This window comes from Sorex fumeus, unplaced genomic scaffold (assembly GCF_029834395.1).
Source record: "Sorex fumeus unplaced genomic scaffold, SorFum_2.1 ptg000064l, whole genome shotgun sequence".
NCBI lineage: Eukaryota > Metazoa > Chordata > Mammalia > Eulipotyphla > Soricidae > Sorex > Sorex fumeus.
In genome coordinates, this window is record NW_026606121.1 from 2,704,401 (window position 1) to 2,729,324 (window position 24,924).

A 24,924-nucleotide genomic window follows, 5' to 3' on the forward strand; every position below is an offset into this window, starting at 1 on the left:
GGGGACGCGAGCGCCTGCTGAGCCCTGGTCCAGCCTGATTTTCTCCTTCCTTAGTTCCTGACGTGCTGGGAAGCGCTTGCCAAGGCACAGCAGGCGAGGGCGCTGGGTGGGCGCTGCTAGTGGGGGCCCCGGGGCGGGGATCGGCGAAGGCCTGGGGTGGGGTGAGCTCCGGGTCCTGGGGCGGGGGTCCGTGGCCGCCCCGGAGGGGTCAGCGGGGACCCAGGGCGGGGCTCGGCGGTGGCGGCCCGAGTCCTGGCGGGCGGAGCCGCGCTGGGGAGCGGGCCAAGATGGCGGCGGAGGCCGAGCACGGCCGAGCGTCCCCGAGCGCGGCCGAGGCGGCCCGAGTGTGCTCGAGCGCGGCCGAGGCGGCCCGAGTGTGCCCGAGTGTGGCCGAGCGCGGCCGAGGCGGCCCGAGCGCGGCCGGGCGCGCCCGAAGCCGGCAGGAAGCCCGGGAGCTGCGCGGGCGGGCGCGGCCCCGCCCCGGAGCCTGGGAGCGGCGGCGCCGGCGCGGGGGAGGGGCGGCCGGATGTGAGCGGAGCGGCCATTTCCTGTTTCTCTGCAGTTTTCCTCCGCCTTGGGTGGTGGCCGCTGCTGGCCTTCGGCTTCCAGTCGGCGGAGGGCGAGGCGGCGTGCCCCGCGCCCCGGCCCCCCGCGCCCCGCGCCCGCCGCCGCGCGCCGCCCCCCGCGCCCCGTCCCGCGCCCGCCCGCCCGCCGCGAACGCGGCCCCCCGGCGGCCCAGATGCAGGCCATCAAGTGTGTGGTGGTGGGAGACGGGTGAGTGCGCGGGCGCGGGACGGGGGGGGCGCCTTCCCGCGCGGGGGTGGGGGGAGCGGCCTCGCTCGCCCCCTCCTCGGCCCGGAGTCCCGGGGGGGGTTTTCCGGGGTGTCCCCGCGTCGGCACGGGCTGGCGGCTGACCCGAAACTTGTCCCGCCCGCCCCTGAGGCTACTCGGGGCAAGGGGGTGGGGGAGGGAAAAGCCCCCCTACTCCGCCCTCCCGGGTGTTTCTGGCCCTGGCCGCCGAGGAAGTTTTCTCGGCCCTGGCTGCCGGGGGCGATGGAGACGCTCCCGGTCCCGTTGCCGAAAGAGAAAGGGAGGCTGGGTGGCCCTTGGCCCGGGCGCGGTGACGCGAGGCCGCGCTGTCCACCCGCGAGGACAAGCCGCGGCTTATGCACTTTCGCCGCCGAGCCCCGGCCGAGCCCCGCGAACAAGCACCGCTGTGTCCGAGGCGGCCCGGGGCGCGCCTGGTACCTCGGGGGGCGCCGCGCTCCGGCCGCCCCCTCCCCCCCGGGCGTTCCGAGTTGTCAGCGCGCGGCCCGCGGGTCTGGGACGCCGGGGCGGAGGGGATGCGGGGCGGCCGGGATGCTGGGCCCCGGGGCGAGGGGCGCAAGGCAGGCGCCCCGAGGATGCTCCGCTCTCCCCGGGGGAGGGGAAGTGCAGTCCGTTGTCGCGGCGGGCAAGTTTCGATCCTTGGGCGAATTGCTTAAGCGTTGGGTTAAGCTTTCCCTCTGGACGTGGGAACGTGATTTGGATTTCCTTTCGGCGCCGAGCGAGCACACTCGGGCGTGGAATCCTGCTCCTTTTGGTCATATGCGGGGGGGGGGGAATGTCAGGCTGATGGGAAGATGCAAAAACGAGGACTATTTTGGGTGGAGGAGTGTTTGTGCCATGCTCGGGGCTGCTTCTCGGCGCTGGTCGGGGGTCCCACTCCTGGGGCGTTTGGGGTATGTCTGGGGTGTGCGTGGGGGTGAGTGAAGGTGGCCAGGTCAGCCGCGTGCCAGGCAGCGCATTTTCCAAAGTCAAACCCCATCGCGGCCGATTCGCGCAGTTTATCTCCTGCTGAGATTCGGGCCCTGCTGGAGCCTATTGACCCGTTTATCTGGTCCTTGTCAGTGCAGCTGCTGGGTCTCGGCCCGCCCTGACTCCTCCACCCCACCGCGCCCTGGGCTAGCCCTGATCGAGCTAAACCCGGCCCACCCGCCTGCACCCGCTGGGCTCCGCTCCCCGCCTGGAGCACACTCGTTTCTCAGGGCGTTGGGGCTTGGGGGGTGTGGAGGTACTAGGACTCCACTCCTTGCAGTGTCCTGGCGCTCAGACCTGGGGATACCCCCGTGCCTTCCAGCCGGCTCTTGGAGGCATTTCGGAGGCTAGTTCCAGGGCTGAGCAGGGTCTGAGTGGAGAGGAAGGTTTAGGTTCTTACAGACATGGGCAAACGTTTTTTGGGACAAAGCACGAACCTTCCCATAGAAGCGGTGTTTTCTTGGTAGAATGAACTGTGCTCCTGAGGAGGCAGTTGGAAGTTTCCTTTTGTCAACTGGTAATGCATTGAGTTGGGGGCTAAGAAGTCACAGCCCTTTGAGAGTTTTAGACTGCGGCTGTGGAGGCCAGTGGAGGTTCCACAAGTTGCAGAGTTCAGGTTCCTGGAAGTTTGGTTAAAAGCCGTGCTAAAGCCATGTTATACCTAGGGCCAGTTAGTTTTCAAATTGGGTTTTTCCCTGTATAGCAGCTTCATTGACATTGGGTATAGGAGGTAAAATTTGTTTAGGTGTTTTTTGGGGAGAGAGTACACCCCAGGATTCCTGGGGGATTCCTCCTGACTGCACTCAGGGACCGCTCCTGGCGGTACTCTGGGTGCCGTTTTGGGTGCTGGAGATCGAACCTTGGTTGGCTAAGTGCAAAGCAAGTGCCCCACCCGCTGTACTCTCACTGGGGCCCAAAATTTGGTCAGTTTGCTGTTAAAGTTGGCTATTTCTTCATCACTTTTTTGGGAATTTGGCCCCCAGATGTTGCCGTGCTCTGTGTGGGGAGACTGCGTTAGCAGTCAGGTACAGGCCACCGCTGTTGGTGGACCGCGTGGCGGGGCGTGGGTGCAGGTGGGTGCCTGGCCTCCCCGATGCTTCTGGCAGGCGGCCTGCGGGTGAGTCAGCCCAGGCCTCCCTGCCCCACTGTCCAGGAACTGCTGGGCTGTGCAGATAAACCTTTCCTGAGGTCATCCGAGTGGTGTGTCCACCTGTGACCCTCTTCCCTTTCCACGACCAGGAAGTCCGAGGACCCCGCCAGCTTCCTGTCTGGGGCTTTGCCCCCAGGCTTGGGTTCCCAGAGAAGTTTCTGAGGCTGCAGTCCAGGGAGTGTCTTGCTTTGGACGCTTCAAAAACTTCTGTTAGAGCCTGAGTTGGGGGTGGGGGGAGTTGAACCCCGGGTCACGCGTGAGCGCACGTGTGTAAGGAATGTGGACACGTCCTGGGCCCCCGAGGGTTGATTTTAAAAGGGAATTCGGGTGCTTTCCGGTAGAATTGCATTCGTCTTTATTTTTTTTTCCCAAAGACTGGGGAGAGGTTAGTTTAAACAGTTCAGTATATAAAATTGGAAATTCCAAGGTGAATGGTAAAATTTTTGTTTTCTGGCCACACCCAGTGGTGTTCAGGGATGGCTCCTGGGGGCAGAGGCCAGAGTGCATGGGTCACGCCCACTGCTTCATTTCTCTCCAGGCCGATAGCAATGATAGCAGTGTTTCTTGCCTCAGTGGTCACTTCCTGTCTGTGGGGAGCTGGGAATGACTTTGGCCTCTGGTGTGTATTTGTGGATTTTAAAGGAGAGAAAAATATACACTAATATGTACACTAATGGGAAGAGCATGTTCTTCGTGTGTTTTTAAAAGTTAGAGTGAATATTTCAAACAAAGGCTAGATGCTTATGCTGAAAGTCAGAATTCTACCACTTAAATCATTTTTGTATAGGACGCCATAGTTTTGTAGCAGACATTGATACAATTTCAATTTGATGACGTTCCTCTCATTGCCTAGAGCATTGGCACTGGGATTTTAGTTCATCATACATCAAACCTGATTTTCTTCACTCAGAGAATATTGGGATAATGGGATTATCTGTGTATTCTCTGAAATTTGCGGAATCAAACACTGTTTAGGGAAAAAAAACAATTCCGTTCGGCATCAGGTCTCGGGCACCTTTATGAACCGAAGTCTCTTTCAGGAGAGACTTTATATTTTGATTTTTGGGTCACACCCAGCGATGCTCAGGGGGTTACTCCTGGCGGTGCTTGGGAGACCGTATGGGATGCTGGGAATAGGACCCAGGTCTGCCGTGTGCAGGGCGAGCGCCCTCCCCACTGTCCTGTGGCTCTGGCCCCCTTTTGAGTAGTTGAAGCCCCTGGCCATGTCCCATCCGGAGATGGCCTCAGCCCTTGTGACTCTCTGTTGTCTGTTCCACCGTCAGGGTTGGGGGCTTCCTGTTGCTCTGCACCTGGGCCTAGTTTTCTGGGGGTTCTCCTTCCACGCCAGATGCAAACTGAGGATTCTCTGGGCCTCTGAGGAGTGTTGGGGTCTTCCCAGGGGGGCCCACATTCCACGCCTTTGCACTCACTTGACAGTTGAAAAACGGGCATCGGGAAGTTGGTGCAGGGAGGAACCGCCCGCCCTCTGCCCTTGTCCTCTGCCCTTCGACCTTCTCCAAGGCGGGGGAGAAGGCTCCCCACTGGCGGCCGCCGCCTCATGAGGTCATGTTTGACTCGGGTTCTGAGCCGGGAAGTTCCAGCTCTTGTTAAGTGCTTAGTAATGTCATGATGGAAACAAGTATTGGCAAGACCGGAGGAGCTTGTCATCTGTCCTCGCGGAGAGGTTTTCGCCTTAAGTTCAGAAAGTGAGGAACATAGCAGAGCACTGTGGGGGCAGGAGGGGTCGTGCAGCAGGGAGGGCATTGGCCTTACATGCTCGGATCCAGGTTGGATCCCCGGCACCTCATGTGCCCCCCCCCCCAGCATCGTGCGAGGAGTATCCCTGAGCACTGCTTGGTGGCCACTCCTGCCGGCTGTAGCCGAGGGGTTCCTGGCCTGGGGGCGCCTGCCTGAGGCAGTCGGGGGTGCCCAGTGATGTCAAAAACCAGGGCCAGCCTTTGGGCAATGGGGTTGTGGCCTTTGTTTTCAAAGTAAGGATAAAATTGAGGGCTTGGAGTCGGAGCGGATAGTATAGCAGCTAAGGCGTTCACCTTGCACGTGGCTGACCTGGGTTCCCCAGCATCCCATATGGTCCCCCAAGCACCACCAGGAGTAATTCCTGAGCGCAGAGTCAGGAGAAACCCCTGAGCATCCCTGGGTGTGACCCATAGAAAGCAAAAAAAAAAAAAAAAAAAAAGATGAAGGCTCTTGGGTAAAAGAGGTTTAAGGAAGAGACAGTTCCTGACACACAGGACGGGGGGGAAGACACTTTCTTGTATCCCACCAACCCAGATTCAATCCCCAGAACGCTCTGTAGTTCCCGGAGTGCCCCACCAGGTATGGTCCCCCTAAACAACCAAATCCGTTGTGTCTCTTGAGTCCTGCACTTCTCTACTGTTTCCTGACTTGTGCCAAAAGCAGGGGCCTAACTAGAAGGCTCTAAACTCCACCTGCCTGAAAAATCCTAGTTCATTAGCTTCTGCGTGCAGGACGGAGCTGGGTGTGGTGTGGGCCGGGACGCGGAGACTCCTTCGAGGTAAGTGTCTGAGTGTGGCCATGGCTTGGCTGCAAGTCCTGCTAACGTAACATGTCCCCTTTCTCCACAGCGCCGTGGGTAAGACGTGTCTCCTGATCAGCTACACGACCAATGCCTTCCCCGGAGAGTACATCCCCACCGTGTGAGTGAGCGCGCCTTCACCCTGGCTGTCAAAACTCTTACTAATCTCTGAACAGACACAAGTGATTTTCCTGTTAGCATTCACCAGGGGCTAATTAGAAGGTATTTGGGCCTTTCTTGAAAAGATACCTCAAGTTTCCACCGCGGAAGCATGGCTAGTTTCCCTAAGTGCGTCCTGGGCGTGGAGACAGGAGAAAACCTGAGGAGTCTAGAGACGATCGTGAGGAGAGTCGCTGCCGGCTGTTTGGGCGGTGTGTGCTGGCAGCCAGAGCTGGGCCGCCCCATTCGGTTCGAGTTGGCTGTGCCTGGCGAGTCTTGTCACTGTTGAGGCATCTGGCTTTGGAATGGAAACTGGGGTGTGAGGAAGAGGAGGATGAAGAAGAGGCTGGCTGTACGCCGTTGGTTCCCCAGTGGGCGGGGGTGGGTGGGGGGAGCGTTTTCTATTGGGGAATCTCCCGGGGGCTCCCGCTGGCTCCCATGGGCTCAGGACACCTGTGTGGTTCCCTGTCGGAGCAGAGACGTGTCTGCCCGCTTGTGGCTTTCCCGGCCCGTGGAGCTGGCTCCCGCAGAGCGTGCTCTTGACCCAGATCTGCTGCCAGGCCTGGCTCGTGGCCCCTCGGAGCCTTCGTGCTTTTACCTGCCTCACTCAGGACTCGCTGCCATCCCCATCTGTCTGGTGCCAGGACTCACACTGGCTCCCCTGGATGGGTCACAGCACTGGGGGTGCAGGGGCACGGTTGGCCTGGCCCTCGACAGCCGTGGCCCTTCCAGTCGGACTTGGCACCCACAGTGTAGTGAGACGTGAGTTTCAGAGCACGGAGAGGGGAGCACGGGGCATCCGTGTGCTCTGCCCGTTCCTGGAGTCGAGTTGGGTTTTACAGCTGACCATCGCTTGTTGGCGTTGCTCCGGGTCACGTATGACTAACTGGGCCTCGCTCCTGTCTGCAGCTTCGACAACTATTCTGCCAATGTTATGGTCGATGGGAAGCCCGTGAACTTGGGCCTGTGGGATACGGCTGGGCAGGAGGACTACGACAGACTGCGCCCCCTGTCCTACCCGCAGACGGTAAGGCCCCTGTGCTCGGGTGCTGCTGGCGGCCGTGCTCCTGCTCTTGTCTGAAGCTTAATGCACTCTGGGCTTCCCCGCTCCTGACGGGCACTTGGTGTCACCTGTAGAGTTCCTTCTGTGGCCGGTTCAGGGGGTTTGTCGAGTGTTGGCCTTGGTCCAGCAGTGGGTGCCCTGGCTGGTCTCTGCATTCCAGCCCTAGGAGGGGTCCCTACCGTGCCTACAAACCCCCTTCTGCTTTGGCAGGGTTTTTTTTTTTTTTCTTTTTTGGGTCACACCTGGCGATGCACAGGGGCTACTCCTGGCTCTGCACTCAGGAATTACCCCGGCGGTACTCAGGGGACCATATGGGATACTGGGAATTGAACCAGGTTGGCCGCATGCAAGGCAAACGCCCTATCCGCTGTGCTCTTGCTCCAGCCCCTGCTTTGGCAGTTTTGTGGCACGGGTGGAATGGAGCCATTTGGGAAGGGTTTCTGGGGGCCGGTGGGGCTCTGAGGTGTGACCCCAGGGCTGACAGAAGTGTTTCCTTCCGTCCAGCTGAGCTCAGGATTTAGTACAGGTTTATAAAATACACGGGTCCTGTATTTCCTCTTTGTTCCCAGGTCTCAGCATCGTTGGGGGTTTGTTTGGGTGGTGGCATGTCCCACGGGGGCAGGATCAGTGGGCAGCCGCCTGCAGGAGACTCTTGTGAGCGGCTCCCTGGCCCCCCCGAGTTACAGAGGAGTCTGGGGGCTGTATCCGCCAGGGCAGGGTCCTGGGGAGCAGAAGTTGCTGGTGTGGGGCTGGCTGGAGGGGCCAGGGCTGGTCCCAGTCTGGTGAGGGGGTGAGGGGCTCTGGCCAGTCTCTCCATCCTCTTGCATTTCATTTGGGGTTTGGCTTTCCCACCTGGCGGTGCAGAAACTTCACTCAGGATGGAGCCTGGAGCGTGCACTGAGGGGCCCCGCCGGCCCAGCAGCCTTTGAGGACCCAGTGGCGTCCCTGGGGCCGGCACTGACTGGTCTTCCCTGGGCTCTAGGAGGAAGCGTGTGGTGGGCTTGTGTAAGGCCTCCTGGTTGCACTGGCGGCCGCTTCACTGTGGTGGGGGCTTGGGTGGATCCATGGAGCCTCGGGGCTTCCATCCGGCATGGCGGGGACCTGCTCCTGCCCCTGACCCCTGCACCTCTGAGCCCCATAACTCCAACCCTGAGGCCACGAGCTGCTGGACCTGACCTGACCCTGCACCATGTGCTCCCGTGGCTCGGGACCCCGCTGTTCGGAACACGTGGGGCCGCAGGTTTGCCCAACCCTTGTTCCAGCTTGTGCGGTTCCCCCGTGGGAAATTCCCTCGACCCACGACCCACGTGTGCTTCTGCCTGGGGCCGTCGTCCCCCGCAGGGCTGGCCCAAGGCCCAGCGCCCTGATCTTGGTTTCCTGGGAAGGGGGTCTGGCTCCTTGACCCTGTGGCCCGAAGGAGAAAGCCTTCAGGGCCAAGCGGTGCTCGGTGGTAGGTGACAGGCCCCTGTGTGGTCCTGGTTAGACCACAGACTCTGCATGCCGGAAGCTGGGTTCAAGCCTCAGCACCTCCTGCTCTCCCCGAGCTTACCTCTGAGGAACCCAAGTGTGACCCCAAAACCGCAGCCGTCATACAAGGCAGAGCCTGTTGCCCTTGGGCGGCAAGTGGGGCTGCATCCCACACTCGCCTGGGCACAGCGGGAAAGGGGGTGAGGTGGGTCTGGGTGTGGTCTCAGGGAGCAGGTGGGGAGTGCATCTCCATGAGAGTCCCACCCGCTCTGCGAGAGACTATGGCAGGAGGAGGAGGTGCTTTTGGGGTTGGGGAGTTGAAGCGCCTCTAGCCACCCCCAGGCCAGGCCCATGACAGAACCCTGGGTCGTGGGGACAGGCAGGCACTGACCAGCGCTGCGATGGGGGAGGGGCAGGGAGGTGGACACAGCAGGGGGGGGGAGGTTGCTCCCCGAGGGTCCTGGTAGCCTCCTGAGATCTGGCAATGGGCTAAGTCTCTGGGGAACCTTCCAGAGTGGACGCTGGGGAGCTGGGCTGGGCTGCAGAGAGCCCGCTGCATGCCTTGCCACGCAGCCCATTCCAGGGTTCGGTGGCGGTGCCGAAAGCGACTCTCCCATTTCAGGGTGCAAGAGGTAGATGTGGAGTACTGTGGTGGGGGGCAAGGGTGGGTGCCGGGCCATGGAGTGGAGCGGGTGCAGATCAGGTGAGACTGTCAGGACCCCCCCCCCCCCCCCGCAGCTTGCAGACCCTCCAGAGGGCTGATGCTGAGGAGTGACAGCAGGTTGTGTGGTTTGTCACTTCCCTTCATCTTTACTGAATTGAAACCGAGTTCTGCATTGCTAGGTTGGAGAGCCGTATAGTAAGGATAGAGGCTGCAGGGGCACAGACAAGCCGGGGGCCCCGATTGCCGTATGTAAACAGTTCCCAGCTCGCCCTCTGCCCCCTCACAGCTCCCCGGGAGCGTGAGCCCAGGGCCGCCCCTCCCCGTGAGCTCCTGGCTGGTGCTCGCGCTGGACGGACTAACCCTGGCTGTTGGCCTTCCCCACCCTCTCACCCTGCTTTGGTGTCGGTGTCGGTGTGGTGGCCGGCCGGGGCTAACTGCAGCGCTGGTGAGCTGACCGGCTCGGGCTGGCTGCGGGGACCCACGCTCGAGCATGCACCGCCCCCGCCCCCCCCCCCCCCAGCCCTCCAGGAGCCACTCGGCGGGAGGTGAGGGGGCATCATCTATTCCGCAGAAGCAGGACGGTCTCCCGGGAAGGTGGGGCCTGGGCATTTGCACCTGCTGCAGATAGCGTGGAGCCTGGGGGGGGCTCTTCTGGGTTCCCCTCTGTCCTCGCTTCCTGTTTGGTGCCCGCTGGAGGCTTGAAGGAGGGGTGCAGGCACCAGCACAGAGAGCACCGTCCGGGTGGGGGTGATCCCTGTTGGGGGCGGAACAAAGAAGGCCACACAGTTTGGGGGGACGTGGCGGGAGGGAGATTCTGGCCTAGTAGCAGGGCTGCCGGCCTCAGCTCTCTCCACTGACCCCGCTTCTATCCCCCGGAAGCTCAGCTGCTCCATGTGCAGGTTTGGGGGGTTGGGGGTGCCTGAGCGGGCCCAGGGAGGGGCATGCAGGCGCATCCTCACTGTCCATCTCCCCCAGGATGTGTTCCTCATCTGCTTCTCTCTCGTGAGTCCTGCGTCCTTCGAGAATGTGCGTGCGAAGGTGAGTCGGGGGCCCTGGGGGGCACTGGTAGGGGTCAGGCAATGGGGAACTCGAGAGTGGAGCCCGCCTAGACTTGTTTCCAGTCATTGCCGCGCTGTGAGCGTGGGGACAGGGTGCCACCCCACAGGACATGTGGGCGGAGCGTGCTCACCTGCCCCCTCCCATGCAGTGGTACCCCGAAGTACGACATCACTGTCCCAACACCCCCATCATCCTGGTGGGCACCAAGCTCGACCTCCGGGATGACAAAGACACGATCGAGAAGCTTAAAGAGAAGAAGCTGACGCCCATCACCTACCCGCAGGGCCTGGCCATGGCCAAGGAGATCGGTAAGAGTGAGCCCTGTACCCTGCTGGGTGGGCGATCCCTGGGGCAGGGCTGGCCGCTCCCCCTGCGGGCAGGGTCAGCAACTGCATCTCTCGGCAGGTGCCGTCAAGTACCTGGAGTGCTCGGCGCTCACGCAGCGGGGCCTGAAGACAGTGTTCGACGAGGCCATCCGCGCCGTGCTCTGCCCGCCGCCCGTCAAGAAGCGGAAGAGGAAGTGCCTGCTGCTGTGAGGGCCGCGCCGCGCAATGCCAAGTTTTTGTTACAGATTAGTTTCCCCACGAGACCCTTGAACCAATCAGTCATTTTAAGGCTTTGTTTCAAGTGTAAGAGTTAAAACTTTTCACATTCTATTAAAATTTAGCCCTAAAACGACGCTTTCCTAAAGCCTTATTTCTCGAGAGCCCCAGTTCTTGCTCAGAGTGTTGCCAAACCCCTCGTGACCTCCGCCGCATCGCCGAGCCGAGCCGGTGAGCGGGGTGGCCTGGTCTCCCCCAACCTGTAGCTTCTGAAGTTAGGGAACCAGGGTCCGGCCTGCGCCCAGCAGGGTGTGCTGCCCAGGGCCCCTCCCCTCCCCCATCTCGTACTGTACGGGCGGGTGCAGCCCCTCGGGGTGCCGAGTCCCGAGCGAATGTTTTGAGACATCCAAGTGTTGGAGCCTCTGCGGAGTTGGACCAGAACCTTCCCTCCGCCCCCCCCCCCCCCCTGCAGAATTCTGCTCTGGCCGGGGGGGCGCTGGGGGGTGGGCCTCCTGTGACCCGAGGTGAAGACAGTATTCCGACAAACTGAGGCAAAGGTGAATTCACACTGCATCGTACATGGAACGATGAAAACGAATCAATGTCCCGGGGAACGTTTCTGCAGGGCGCTGTGTGCAGGGAGGCTACTGTGTGGGCCCCAGCGCTCTGTCCCCTGGCTGGGCCTTCCTAACGCATCTTGGAACTGGGATTCCCGTGGCGGCTCAGCCAGCCCCTGCCCTCGAACCTCCCTCGTGAGCAATAGGCCTCCCTGTAGAACTTCCTGACACTGCGTTACTTCTGGGGTAGATTAGTGAAAGTGCATCCCATGTTTTCCTGATCCTTTACTCGGCTAACCGACGCTTTCTTAGTTTTCTAGTGACTAGGTGTAAAAATCATGTGTTGCAGCTTTTTAGTTTTTTAAATATTTTAGATATCCCAACCTCCCCGGGCTTCCTAACACTACAGCCGGCCAGCTCCGCACCCTGACTAACGCTGCCCTCTGCCCCTTGGCCACGCTTCCTCCTGGCTCCTTCCACTGTTCCTTTGGGTCTGAGATTCTGTAAAGACCGTGCTTGTGCTAACAGAGTTTTGTACAACTTACCCACTGGCGAGAACACAAGGTTGGAACTTTCAACCACTAGAACAAAACTTTTTTAATTGACAATTGCAGAATTGTGGAGTGTTTTTACATTGATCTTTTGCTAATGCAATTAGCAGTATGTTTTGCATGTATGACTTAATAAATCCTTGAATCAGATACCTGGTAATAGTCGAATTCTTGAGATCTCAGTGAACAATTGACTGTGTGTCTGCCTCACCTGGTGAGATGGTGTGTGGGGGGGCCTGCCTTGCACACCTACTTCAGTTCCATCGAGCACTGGCCAAAGAGCCCAGAGCACCAGGTGTGGCTCCAGAGCCACAAAATCCTGAAGTGGGATCCTGGGTCACCTTCAGGTTTTCATGCATCCCTGGAGAGATGGAGGGGCCAGCACACGGTTGGGGCTCACCGAGGAGCCTGTGCTGGGGCCTCCAGGGTGTGGGGAGCAGGGCTTGCTATGAAGGGTGCAGCTGTTGGGGGTGCAGACTGACAACTGAGTTAGGATCCTTTCTTGAACCACAAGCTGTTGGAGAATGTTTGAATCCACCTTCTAAGTACTGTGAAGGTTCCCCGACCCCATGCTGGTGGGCACACCAGGTGTCTGGCTGAGACCATGTGGTTCTGAGCGTCGTCCCCAGAGAGAGACCCCTGCTTGTTCTCACCCTGAAGGCTGCCAGGGCCTGGCCCCGCTAGGCAGTGCTGTCACCACCTTCGGCCTCACTAAGTGACCAGCCGGTAGCCAGGAGCACACTCAGATGGCTGGGTCAGGGGCTGCCTGGCCTCACCTCTGCGTCTCTTCGAGTCTCCTGGGCTCACTGCCCAGACTGGAGTTTTTGGCTTTGTTTATTTGGCCACATCCAGTGATGCTCAGGGCTCACTCCTGGCTCTGCACTCGGGGATCATTCTCGGTGGGCTTGGGGGACCCTATGTAGTGCCAGGGATCGAACCTGTGTCAGCTGTATGCGTGGCAAGTGCCCTACCAGTAGCACTGTCCTATCAATCCAACTCTGAGTTTCTGATTCTTTTGCGGGGCCACACCCAGTGATGCTCAGGAATTACTGGTGTTGCTTAGGGAGCCTTAGGGGATGCTGGGATCAAACCCAGGTCAGCCAAATGAAAGTCAAACACCCACCCTACAGTCACAGTACTGGGGCACACACCCTGGCCTTGTGTTCAGGAGCGCCCCCTGGCGATGCTGGGACCTGCCCCTCAGCCTCATGCACGGCAAGCCTGTGGCCGATAGTCACTGGCTGTCCACCTATGAAGTTGTCAGCCCTGGCAGTGCCTGCAGGTATCCTCCCTCTCCTGGAACTGGGTTCTAATTGCTTAGTAACTTGCACCCCCAGCCCTTATCTCCAGCTGAGCTGAGTCTCTGACCCTACACGTGTGCTCCTTCCCCTCAGCCACAGGAGGGCGTATGTGTACAGACTGGAGCAGAGGCGACCTGGCCTCTCATGCAGGTTGGAGGCTGCCAGTGCCCTGAGGCCCACTTGGGCTGTGGGCCGAGGAAGCACCTCGTGGGGAACCCCCCTGTGCCCAGTTCCTGTCTTAGCCCGGAGGTGCTGTGCGTGGCTGTGGGCAGCCCACCCTCCTCCTTGGGCTGTGACTGAAAAAAACAGTTGGGGCAGTGAGAGCTGGGTACAGATTGCTTCCCTAGCCCCCAAATATTAAAACGCAAACCCCTTCACTGTGACTGGTGAGCGAGACCCTTGGTCTTCAGGGCGCCAAGAAGACTCAGACCCGCTTTGCTGGCTTCACAGCAGACAGATCTGTTTATGGGGAGCAGCTTGGGGGTACGCCAGTGCCTGAGTGAACTTCTGCGGGCTGCCAGCCAATCTTCGGTGGATGTCGGCGGGGTCCCTGTGGCGCCCTCACAGCTGAGCCCGAGCTCCGGGGGGCCAGAAAGGCCCAGTCTGCCCCTACATTCTGCCTTGGACAGCCCAGCAGGGTGGGGAGGTGCAGGCACCCAGGGAGGCTTCCAGAAGCTTCTCCTGCCCTCTATCCCAGCTGGGACCTGGTGCCTCTCCCACTGTTTGCCTGTTTGTCAGTAGAGCAGTGACTCGGCGGTCCCTCAGGACTTAGGCCATGCGCGCGGGGGCCACTCTGTTGGCTGGGCAGGACACACACGTGGCCCTATCAGACACGACCCTGTCCAGGGCGCGGAGCATCACGTCAGGCATGTGGTCGGTCAGCATCTTGGGTCCGATGAGGATTCTGCTGAATTCAGCCTCGTGGGCCCACCTGGCGCTGTACTGGGTGGTGGAGCAGCAGAACCTGGAGGCGGGGATGGGGGGGGGGGGCGGCATTGAATCACGCTGACACGTGGGTGCCAGAGGCCCCCCCGACCCCCCCCTCAACTCACCGACCAGAAGTGCCCTCCTCCTCCAGGTGGATGATCCTGCCCGGGGGGTACAGGGGTGGGTACTGGGGGGAGGACCGGAGCGGGGAATCGCTGGAGAATCTGTAGCTCGGGGAGCCACGCACTAGCAGGCTCTGCTCCCCAAGGAGAGGCTGGGTAAGGTCCCCCTGCTGGCCCCCATCCAGCTCCGTCGGGAAGTTGGCGGGGCTCCCCCCGAACAGCTCGTACCAGCACCCGTGCAGCAGGATCTGGTACTGAGGGCGAGAGCCAGGGGTCTGGTTAGCGGTGCTGACACTCACCCATGCCGGGGGACCCAGCCTGAGGCCAGGCAGCGGCTGAGCAGGGGCGCCTCTGCTTGCACCGCAGGTCCCCCAGCAGACCCCCCAAAGGCCACAGGTGGGAATCTGGCCAGGAAGTGGCAGGCCTTCGGCTGAGCACCACCAAAGAGAGGGAGGTGGCCCAGGTCCCTGGGGGTGTTGCCAGGTGTATGCAGGGGCCCGGTTACCAGGAACACCCCTCTGGGATGGCCTTTTAGCTCCGGGAACACCCAGCAGTCTCACCGAACTCAAGGGCCACTGTGTCCTCTAAGGCAGCTTGCCGGCTCAGCATGGCAGTCTGCCTCAGTGAGAGCCACAGGAAAGGACGCCCTGCCCTGCTCCCATGATACAGGCATTGAGGACACCCCAACTCCAGGCAGTCCGCGTGTCTGTCTGCTCTGCTCGGGGTCACTCCCAGCAGTGGTCAGGGGACTATGTGGCGCTGGGGATGGGGTCAGGGGCCCCTGCAGCCGGGCCTGTGTGGGGGGCTTCCTCCTTCCTGGCTTTGAGCTCAGGGCCTATATGGGATGCTGGGGATCGAACCCCGGTCAGTGGCAGGCAAGGCTAGTGCCCTCCCCGCCGTGCTGTCACTTCGGCCCCGGGGTGCCCGGCCTGGCAGCGAAGGCCATCAGCGAACCGTTGCTTGCCCAAGCCACCTGCTTCACAGCTCCTGCTGTCCTGCAGAGCCAGGGCAGGGCCAGCTGCACTCCTGCCTGTTACCTTGGGCTTGTTGCAGTGGGCGATGACCCGCAGGATCCTCTGCTTCAGGTCCTCCAGGTTGGTCACGCTGAGCCTGTCGCACCGACACCGCCCAGCTCAGTCCCGCGCCCGGCCCGCCTGTGCCCGCCCAGCCCGCGGCCCCACTCACCTGGGGATCACATCCTTGCCCAGGATAAGAGACACGATGAAGCTCTGCGAGTGCTCGTGAAGGGCTTTGCTGGAACCCCAAAGGCTCCGTTAGTGAGGGGCGGGGACCGTCCACGCCCAGCCCCGGCCTCTCCTGAGGGGAGCAGGGCCACCAGGGCTCCACGGACTCCGGACCCCCGGCAGCGGGCGGAGCCTTCGACCGGCGCCTCCCGTGGACAGGCCCCAAGACGCCTGGGAAAACGTGAGACCCCGAAAAACCACGGCATGGAAGGGCTGGAGCGAGCCCGGTTGGACATTCAGCCCCGCCCGGCAGCCACCGCTAGGGCGACGCAACGCTCCGGGAACTCCCCTCCTCCCACCCATGGACGGTGGGTCCTGGTGGGCACCTCACCGGCCTCTGCGGGGAAGACGCCGCCATGGGCAGTACCTGAGCAGCCCCCGGGGCGGGGAGAAAGCGTAGCATCTCACACTCGGGTACGCGGCCCGGAGCAGGAGTGACAGCAGTGCCGCCGCGCCAGCGCCCAGGCTGTGGCCCACCACGACCAGCCGGTAGTCCTGGGGGGGGACAAAGGGGCAAGTCGGCGGGGCAGGGGCGAGGGGCAGGTCAGCGGGGCTGGGTGGGCGGCGCTGAGGGCTCACGGGTGCGGCGCTGAAGGCCTGGCTCAGGATCCCATCTTTCACCAGCCGGCGGTGCAGGTAACCGGCAGCCTGCGAGATCCCCTGCAGGAGACACAGCTGGTTGTACCGACCCCACAAGGCAAGAGGCACAGACACTGCACTGCTCACTGGGGAACCAGACCCCTGGGGGTCTTCTGGAACCGCTCAGGGCCTAGGTGCTACCCTGTGTGCTGAGCAGTCCTGTGCCCACGCTCAGGGTCAGGCCCGCCCTCCACCCCACACTAAGGGCCAGGTGGCCCACACACTCAGGGTCAGCCCCCCCCACACAGGGTCAGGCTCCCCCCCCACACACAGACTCAGGGCTGAGCCCCACCTTGTGTGCTGAGCAGTCCTGCACCCCACAATCAAGATTTAGGGCCTCGCTCTCAGCTGACAGGTCCGTCAGGATGTCCTGCAAGGTCGCCAAGGAGAGGACTCAGTGGGGGTGGGGGTGGGGAAGAGGGCTGCGGGGCTGGGGGCAGGTCCTGCAGTGAGATGGGGTATCTCCTGGGCCAGAGACACTCAGAGCGGAGCCCACACTGCCTGGATCCAGGAGGAAATCCTGGTGGCTAGCCAGGGAGTCCTGAGGCCCACAGCGTGAGCCTCTGGCTGGGCGGGGACTGTGGGGTCCGGGCATCAAGGCCAGAATCAAGTCCAGACCCTTCCCGGGGCTGCTCGGTGAGAGCAAGAAGGCAGGGCGGGCAGGAGATGCCCCTGCAGGACCAGGGGACTTCCTGGAGGTGGGCTGCTTCCAAGCACTGGTTGCTCTCTAGAAGCAGAGGCCATCTTTGCCCAAGGGAGGCCACTGGGCAGGGGTGGAGGCGCAAGCGTATGAGGGGCTGGCCCACCGGGTGAGCAGTGAGGGGCAGCTGAGAAGGCACAGGGGCACCCTAAAGCTGAGGCAGGGGGGTGAGCACCACTGCGAGCCACAGCAGCCCACGGGAGCCTGGAAAAGGCCCTGGGAGCCAGGGGTCTTCCTGGAGGAGGTGTCAGACTGGGGCAGACATAGGGTAGCCAGTGGGTGGGAGGGGCGAGCCTGGGGGCAGGGGTGGGGGGGTGCTGCTAACCTGGAGAGACATGGTTCCCCTCACGGCCACCACCACCGACTTCTTCCTGTGGTCCAGCGCCACGAAGAATGGGATCTCATACACCTGCGGGCGGGTGGGGTCAGGGCCAGCCCCAACCCCAGCACAGGCGCCAATGCCCATCTGCCGGGACATAGTCCTGTCCCTCCCTCTCCAGGAGCCACCAGGGAGCCCATGGGGACACAGTTCTGGTGGGGGGATCAGCCCAGGTGACCCACAGGCTGCCTCTGCAAGGCTAGGGTTGGGTGGTGGAAGCTCCCCGCTGGTCCCCCAGAGCCCTGTGGGGATCACCGGGGGCTGGTGGAGAGACCGAGCCCCTCAGTAGCCCCGCGCCCAGCAGCTGTCCCCGAGACACAGCGCTGCCTCTGAGGCCGACACGTCACCTCTGTTCTGTCTGGCGGGAAACCAGCCCCGATCACCGTGCACTGACCTTGTCGTGAAAGCTGATGTGGACAAAGTCGCGGCACTGCAGCCCTGTGGTGTGCAGGATGGAGCCCAGGTGGCAGCGCAGCCGCTCACCCTCGACTGGGCCGTCCTCGAGAACTGGGCCCCTGCAGCTGCATGGCACGGTGTCACCAGCCCGTAAAGGATACATGTATGTCCCTGTGCCCCCCCCCCCCCCCCCCCGTGGCTTCTGTCCACACCTGACCAGCTCCTCCAGGTGCTGCCGCCATCTAGGGTCCAGATGGCGTGTGGCGGGTCGGGGATGGGGGGCCAGGTTCTCAGGGGGTTGGAGTGAGGGCAGGGCACACTGGGCATACTGGGGACGGGGACAGACTCCCAGGCCGCGGGCACCATCCCCGAGGCTCAGAATGTTTCTGCATCGGTTTATTTGGTGGTTTCTGGCTGATTTGGGGTGGCATTTGGGTTCCGTGGGCCCTGGAAAACGCTTTGGGGTGTTGGGGATTCACCCGGGGCACCATGTGGGAAGGTGGGTGGAGGCCTGATCTGGAGGGGACCTAAGCCAAAACTTCAGAGCAAGACACAGAACCCAGGGCCCTGAGGAGCCACACCTACCAGTCGCCCCCAATCCTGCAGAGCCCCGTGAAGGGGTTCCGGTACACGTACAGGGGCCAGCCATAGGCGGCTGCCGCGAACTGCATGTAGTGGCGGCAGTTCTCCAGCTCGGCGTCCAGCTCCGAGTCCTGGGGGGAAGCCACTGTGTCCAATACTGCCTAGCCATGCCCGGTGTGTGTGTGTGTGTGGGGGAGGCGCCCTGGGAGGGGTTGAGGCGCTCCACCCTGGAGCACTGGCCTGGAGCACTTTTCTCTCCCAGGCCAGACCCCGCCCCAAGGACAGCTGGACTTACCTGGGGGGACCCCAGGGGACAGCTGATCACCTCCTCAGGGTCACGGCTGCCACTCAGGTTGTCCTGCTGCTGATGGAGCAGGGCAAGGCCAGCCGCAATGTCACTTGGCACCAGGTCCGTGTCCTGCGGGCAATCGTGCGGCGTCATGGCTTCACGTAGCCCACGGGGACAAAGGCACGTGGACACCCACAGGTCCCCGTGGGGCTGCTGTGGGGCCCAGGCGTCAAGGGCCGCGCATGAGGCCCTGGGGTCCAGCCCCGCTCAACCAGCAAAGTCAGGTTTTTTTTTTTTTTTTGCTTTTTGGGTCACACCCAGCGATGCACAGGGGTTACTACTGGCTCTGCACTCAGGAATCACCCCTGGCGGTGCTCAGAGGACCATATGGGATGGTGGGAATTGAATCCGGGCTGGTCACATGCAAAGCAAACTTCCTTCCCGCTGTGCTATCTCTCCAGACCCCAAAGTCAGTTTTTTTTTTTGTTTTTTTTTTTTGGGTCACACCCAGCGATGCACAGGAGTTACTCCTGGTTCATGCACTCAGGAATTACTCCTGGCGGTGCTCGGGGGACCATATGGGAATCAAACCTAGGTTGGCTGCGTGCAAGGCAAACGCCCTGCCTGCTGTGCTATTGCTCCAGCCCCCAAAGTCAGTTTTAATGATTAAACAGATTAAGATATAGGAAGTGTTTCTTGGTGGTGAAAAATAAGTACTGGTGAAGGGAAATGTGTTTGATGATTGCATGACCAAGACTAAAACCTGAAAGCTTTGTAATTTTTCCCACAGTGATTCAATAAATAAAAAAAAAAAAAGATATAGGAAGTGGGGGGGCGCTACAGAGGCCAGCACGCTCGCCTTGCATGCAATGTCCAGATGCCCCCCACGCCCACCAGGAGTGACCCCTGAGCACAACTGGGGGTGTCCCCGAGCCAAACCGAAGCCAGGCAAGACTCGTGAGGGGCTCCAGCATGCCGAGCAGGGGCCGCTGGCCCCACCCTGTTCCCACAAAGGCCTTACCGAGAAGCAGGTGGACAGGAGCTGGGCCGTGCTGGCGAAGGCCACCCGCGCCTGGTCGTCACGGCCCACACAGAAGCACAGCAGCTTCACCCGCGTCTCCCACATGCTGGTTGCCGCTGTCCTGAGCCCCGTGAAGAACTGGCTGGCTTCGCGGTGGTCCAGGGACTCGGGCCCGATTGAGGGATGAGAAGCCAGTTTGCCCCCAAGTGGGTCAAAGACAATGATGATGGTCACGGCCGTGGAGGCGATGATGATCCAGCTGCAAGGGGGAGGCAGGGCTTGGTGACACGCTGGCACCAGGCAGGGCAGGAAAGAGGGTCGGGAAGAAGGCACTGCACAGAGACAGGACAGAGACCGGGACAGGGAGAGGGAGAGGGACAGGCCCCTTTTCCTATGCTCAGACCCTCCCGCCCTGCCAGGCACTGTGGGCTCAGGGCTGTGAGGCTGGCGCTGCAGGGGGTCTCTGCTGCCCCTTGGGGGGGGAGGGGTTCTTTCTTAGGTGCCCGCAAGGATGGCAGACATGGTCGATGCCAGGACTGTGGGGACCTGACCCCAGACCCCAACCCCCCAGGGCGATGTCCTGCCTGATTCTTGCCGGGGGCCGGGCAGTCCCACCTGACCACCACAGTGGCAATGATGCCATTGATGACGACTCTGTTGCACTGTGTGTCGTCTGTCACCCAGGCTGCCCCCAGGGACGCCCAGACCATCTCGGGCACAAACAGCGCCAGGCGGAGGTAGAGCAGCTTGGCCATGGCCTTCCGTGGCCCGGGGTTACAGATGGTTCCTGAAACAACAGCGGCGGGCATGGGTGCTCTTCACAAGACCTGGTGACACGGACCCGCCGACGCCCACCCCCACCCCACAGGGGTCTCAGCCCTCCCATCACCCATCACCGCCCACACTTTGGTGCTTTCAGGAGTGAAACAGGGGCACAGGGCCAAGCCTGGGGACTGAGTCGGCCGACACAGAGCATAAAGCCCCGGCCTGTGGGTACGGCGGAAGCAGGGCACAGGCCATGCATGGGATGAGTCGCCTTCTGTTCCCCTAACTCTCGGCAAATAGACTGTGTGTTCCTCCTACTCCCGCCTCTCCACCCAGACAGCCCGTTACGGGAGCCGCCGTTTCCCGGCTCCGTCATCCCTGCCGCCTGATGAGGCGCACGGAGGCCTCTCACGAGTGGGTGTGCCCGGCCACAGTGGGGTCTCTCCTGGGCCAACATCTTCCTTCGCTAGGGGCCTTCGAGGAGCCAGAGCAATGGAGTGGGAAGGCGCCAACACCCCAGAGCTGCCGTTGGTGAGTGACCCCCGACAACCGGCACAGGTAGAGCAAATGGTCCACGGCCAGCAGAGGGACGGAGCGAGAGTCCAGGGCCGGAGGAACCCACCCTGGATGTGTCCAAGCCCACACCTGCAAGCATCGCCAGGTGTTGATAATTGGATGTGGTCCAAAAACCAACCCACCGTCAATGGGGTGGGAAGGGCAGTATAGGGAGGAAGGTGCTTCCCCGACACACAGGTGACCTGATTGGAATCTCTGACGCCACACCCGCTACCCAGATCGCTGCCAGGACAGATCGCTGAGTGCAGAGCTGTGAGCACGACCTGGAGTGGCCCCAGACCGAACAAACAAGCTCAATGAAAGTGCCACAGGACGTTCTTTCCCGCCCACCGGGTGGCTGCAAGCAAAGGTGTCAAGCCTCGGGGAAGACACACCTGTCAGCGTGCCGGGGGCCAGGGAAACTGCGCAGCTGCTTGGGAAGGAATCTGGTAGGTCCCCAAAGTCTCAAGGGTTACCCTATGCTCTCGCAATTCCCTCTGATGCACAGATCCCAAGCGTGTGTCAACATTCGGAGTGGCTGTTTCCGAAAGATATAAAGAACCCAGAGGACACCCACTGGGGAGGAGCCGCCAGTCGCCACAACTCTGGAGGGGCCGTGCTCAGCAGCAAAGCGCCCACCTGGCAGGCACGAGGTCCCAAGTTTAACCACGGCCCCGCCTGCGACACCCAGTGTGTGACCCTCGACACCATGAGGACAGGCTGCCCTAAGACCCAGCTGGTTGGATCGAACCAAAGGCCACCCCAGAGGAGCACAGCTAGAGAGAGGCAGAGCGAGGAGTCCTGGGAGGACTCCCTACTAGGAGACAGGATCCTTCCCAGGGATGCTGAAACGTCCTGAACTGACCGCGATGATGGTTTCGAAGCCTGGGACATGCCAAAGTGACATGGTGATTTGAACATATCTTGGAGGGTCACATAGGAGATGAGATTCTCTCTCCGGGAAGCAGCAAAGCAAGAGTAGGGGGTCAGAGGGACAAGGCCAGGGGTAGGGGTGACAGCACAGAGGGAGGACATTTGCCTTGCACGCAGCCAACAAGGGTTGGATCCCTGACACTTCCAGGAGTAACCCCCGAGAATACCACTCGGAGCGCACCTGTTCCCTGCACCCCAGCACCCCCAGCTCAGAGCCAGGAGTAGCAGGGCCCAAACACCCAAAGCCTAGGAGGGAGGAGGAAAGCTTCTACCTCTCATGCTGACGCACACGATGGCGAGTAGGGTGCCGATGACCATGGCCAGGAGCACCAGCAGCACCAGCAGGTAGCCAGCGAGCACGCCGCCCCCCGCACAGTCCAGCTTCCGTCTGTGCATCAGGTAGAGGCTGAGGATGCCGAACCACCTGCAGAGAAACGACACAGTCTCAGGAGGACGAAGGCAGCCATGGCTCTCGGGAACAAGGTGGGATGTGTGCTGGAATGTCACCGTCCCCATCCACACAGCGACTGATGGGGAGACCGTCCAAAGGGCGGGAGCTCAGCCTCTGCCAGTGGGAGCCCCGTGTCTTGAGTCTTGGCAATGCTTGGGAGTGAGCCCCCAGCCCCCAAAATACATGGAAACAAATTTACTAGAACTGAATGTGTGTTTGGGGCTGGAGTGATAGCACAGCGGGTAGGGCGTTTGCCTTGCATGCGGCCGACCCGGGTTCGATTCCCAGCATCCCATATGGTCCCCCAAGCACCACTAGGAGTAATTTCTGAGTGCATGAGCCAGGAGTAACCCCTGTGCATCAGCAGGTGTCACCCACAAAGCAAAAAAAAAAAAAAAAGAACTGAATGTGTGTTTGGCTTGGGGCGGGGAGGGATCCTGTGGGCGGAATCAAAGGCTTCAAACACGCAAGGCCCAAGCTGTACCCCTGAGCTCAGCCCTGGCTTTGGTGTCTTTGCTTTCTATGCTTACACGGTTGTTCTTTTTTTTTTTTTAATTGCTATTTTGCGGCTACACCTGATGGTGCTCAGGGCCTATTCCTGGCTTTTTGCACAGGGATTGCTCCTGGGGTGCCAGGGATCGAACTCTGGCTGGCATATGCAAGGCAAATGCTTTCCCTGCTGTACTAAGGCTCTGCCCCTTCCACGTCTGCCCGCTCTGAGACCTGAGCACAACTATAGCCACCAGGAGGCCAGTATCACCCAAGCTTCGGGAGGCAGGAGCACTCCTGACCACTGGAAGCAGAGCAATTAACGTGTATACTTTACTCCCAGAGGGAAAAAACAGAAGACAGAGGTTGGCGCAGCAGTACAGCGGAGGGGCGTTTGCCTGACTCGTAGCCAACATGGGTTTGCTCCCCAACATCCCATAGGATCCCCCGAGCACCGCCACTAGTAATTCCTGAGTGCAGAGCCGGGAGTAATCCTTGAGCATCGCTGGGTGTGGCCCCAAATTGAAAACCAAACAAACTGAAGCCAACACCCCAGCAATGATGTTCCACGGTGGGTGTTGACAAACCCCACACACAGGCCGTGGGGGGCGCATACACACATTTCTTCATCGAGGTCATAATGAGCGATACCATCAAACAGTGCCAAGGAACTGAGGTATTTCTGCAAACAGCTGGGCACCACTTGGTAAAATCAATGCATCCAAGACTCCAGTCCAAAAGTGAAACTGGGGACCAGAAACATGGGGCTAGCAGCTGAGCACTGCCTTGAATGCCCCCAACCCGGTTTCGATCCTGGCACCCCATATGGCCTTTCCAAGTGCCGCCAAGGAGTCAGCCCCGAGCATGGCTGCACCTTGGTTCCCAAAATAAAAACAGAAATGAAACTGGACTAGATCACTTTTGGGTGCTTACGGCAAATTTAGGATCTCATGCCTCTGTCTAAAAATATTAAAGGGAAACGATCTCCGAAAGAGCTTGCGATGAAAGGGAGAAACTCTTTCACTTCCTGTTCTTCTGTTCCTTTCTCCCCAAGATTTGAGTTTTTGCTAAGGACCTTCTGCGTCGCCCCGACTCCGGGCACACGAGAGTCAGGCACAGGCCAGGCCTGTCGGTTTCTCCCGGATCCGGCCTCCCGCCACCGGCAACCGTGGCTTCGCGGCCCGAGTTCTGGGCGCAGGTGCCGGGTGTTCGGCGCCGGGGATGACAGGCCAGACCGTGGCTTTCGGTGGACGAGCGAGGAGGCGCCAGCGCGTCCAAGCGGGGAGGGCTCATGCCCAAGTGCGCGACTCCTCTCCGGCCCGTGCAACCCCCCATCATCCCCCGGGCCCAGCCGAATCCCCCGAGCAGTGTCCGCGCTCTGGGCCTCAGTCTGCCAGCCGGGAGACGGGGAGAAACACACCCGCGTCCCAGCCGGGGAGCACCCGGCGCCCGCCCGCAGCCCGCCGCGCTCACCACGGCACCCGCAGGCACAGCTCGCAGCATCCCGGGAACACCAGGTCGTCGCTGGCGAGGACCCAGCGCCGGCCGAAGAGCACCATCCCGGGCATGGCGAAGGCCCGCCGCCCGGTCCCGGGCAGCCCCCACGCGCCCGCGTCCACTCGGAGCCCCGCGCGCTGCCCGCGCCCGCGGCCAAACTGACCCGAGTCCCCGCGGGCGCACGCGCGGGCCGAGACGGGAGCAGGCGCACTGGGCTCCCGGGCCGCGCGCCTGCGCAGACCGGCCGGCACGGAAGGCTCCGGTGGAGGCCCCCAGGGTTCAGGCTGGCCCACGACAGTCGATGGCGGGGCTCCGGGGTATGCCAGGTCGGCGGGACTCCCCCCCCCGCCCCCCCCGTGCTCCGATGAGTGCGGTTTGCTCGCGCCGCTTTGTTCAGCGGCGGGCGAGGCTTTTTCCTTCCCAGCTTCCTCGAAGGTCCGGGGGTGTCTCTGCTCAAAGTCCTTCCTGGTCACTTGCTGCCCGCGGGCCTCAACTTGTGTCACTGCCTCCCGGAAAGGCGTCCCCCCCTCCCCACCCTGGGCCGGCCACCTGAGCCAACAGAGCAACCCAGTCCTTTCCCGTCCCCCGACCTGTTTTCAAAGTGCAATTTGTGGTACCATATCACCAACGTTCTCGCTCACCGCCCACCTTCAGGGCATGGGCTGTCTGTCCCACTCGCGCTCTGCAGAGTCCAAGAGTCCTGTTACATACTTCTATGACAAACTCATTAAATGGCAAGATTTGGGGGGCTGGAGAATGGCCACAAAAGTGAAGACACACTTGTGTTGCTTGGGGCTGAGGTAATGGTTCTAGGAACAGCATAGGGCAGGGGAGAGAACAGCGAGCCAGGGCACCCCAAGCACTGCCAAGGGTGTGTGTCAAACACTCCTGAGTGCAAAGCCAGGAGTAACCCGAGCATCTGCAGGGTGTGGTGCAAAAACAAAAGGGAAATGTGATTGCAGCCTGAGATAAACAACCCGTTAGAGATATAAACTGCCTTGCACGTAGGCCAGGTTCTATCCTGGCTTTTCCTAGTAAGAAGGATATTGTGAACTTAAAACCACCACC

At 61.2% G+C, this 24,924-nt stretch overlaps 2 protein-coding genes and 1 non-coding gene across 3 annotated transcripts; 2 read left to right on the plus strand and 1 right to left on the minus strand.

The window, feature by feature from the left end:
* The first annotated feature begins 499 nt into the window (after positions 1-499).
* Positions 500-11,716, plus strand: RAC1 (Rac family small GTPase 1). The gene is made up of 6 exons (XM_056128545.1): positions 500-774; positions 5,554-5,625; positions 6,573-6,690; positions 9,833-9,895; positions 10,065-10,224; positions 10,322-11,716. Exons 1-6 carry the CDS (start codon positions 740-742, stop codon positions 10,450-10,452), a joined length of 579 nt encoding a protein of 192 aa, XP_055984520.1. The 5' UTR covers positions 500-739; the 3' UTR covers positions 10,453-11,716.
* LOC130036674 (small nucleolar RNA SNORA79) lies at positions 3,776-3,917 on the plus strand. Its single transcript, XR_008794437.1, has one exon. It is a non-coding gene; the product is annotated as a small nucleolar RNA SNORA79 (small nucleolar RNA).
* A 1,537-nt stretch (positions 11,717-13,253) lies between the features above and the next one.
* DAGLB (diacylglycerol lipase beta) lies at positions 13,254-24,030 on the minus strand. Its single transcript, XM_056128503.1, has 15 exons — positions 23,833-24,030; positions 21,692-21,843; positions 19,782-19,953; positions 19,167-19,425; positions 18,152-18,274; positions 17,860-17,987; positions 17,273-17,399; positions 16,825-16,908; positions 16,092-16,169; positions 15,740-15,820; positions 15,528-15,655; positions 15,102-15,170; positions 14,954-15,026; positions 13,920-14,170; positions 13,254-13,831 (listed from the first exon to the last, which is right to left on the minus strand). The coding sequence occupies exons 1-15, from the start codon at positions 23,925-23,927 to the stop codon at positions 13,636-13,638; spliced, it is 2,016 nt and encodes a 671-aa protein (XP_055984478.1). The 5' UTR covers positions 23,928-24,030; the 3' UTR covers positions 13,254-13,635.
* Between the last annotated feature and the right edge of the window lie 894 nt (positions 24,031-24,924).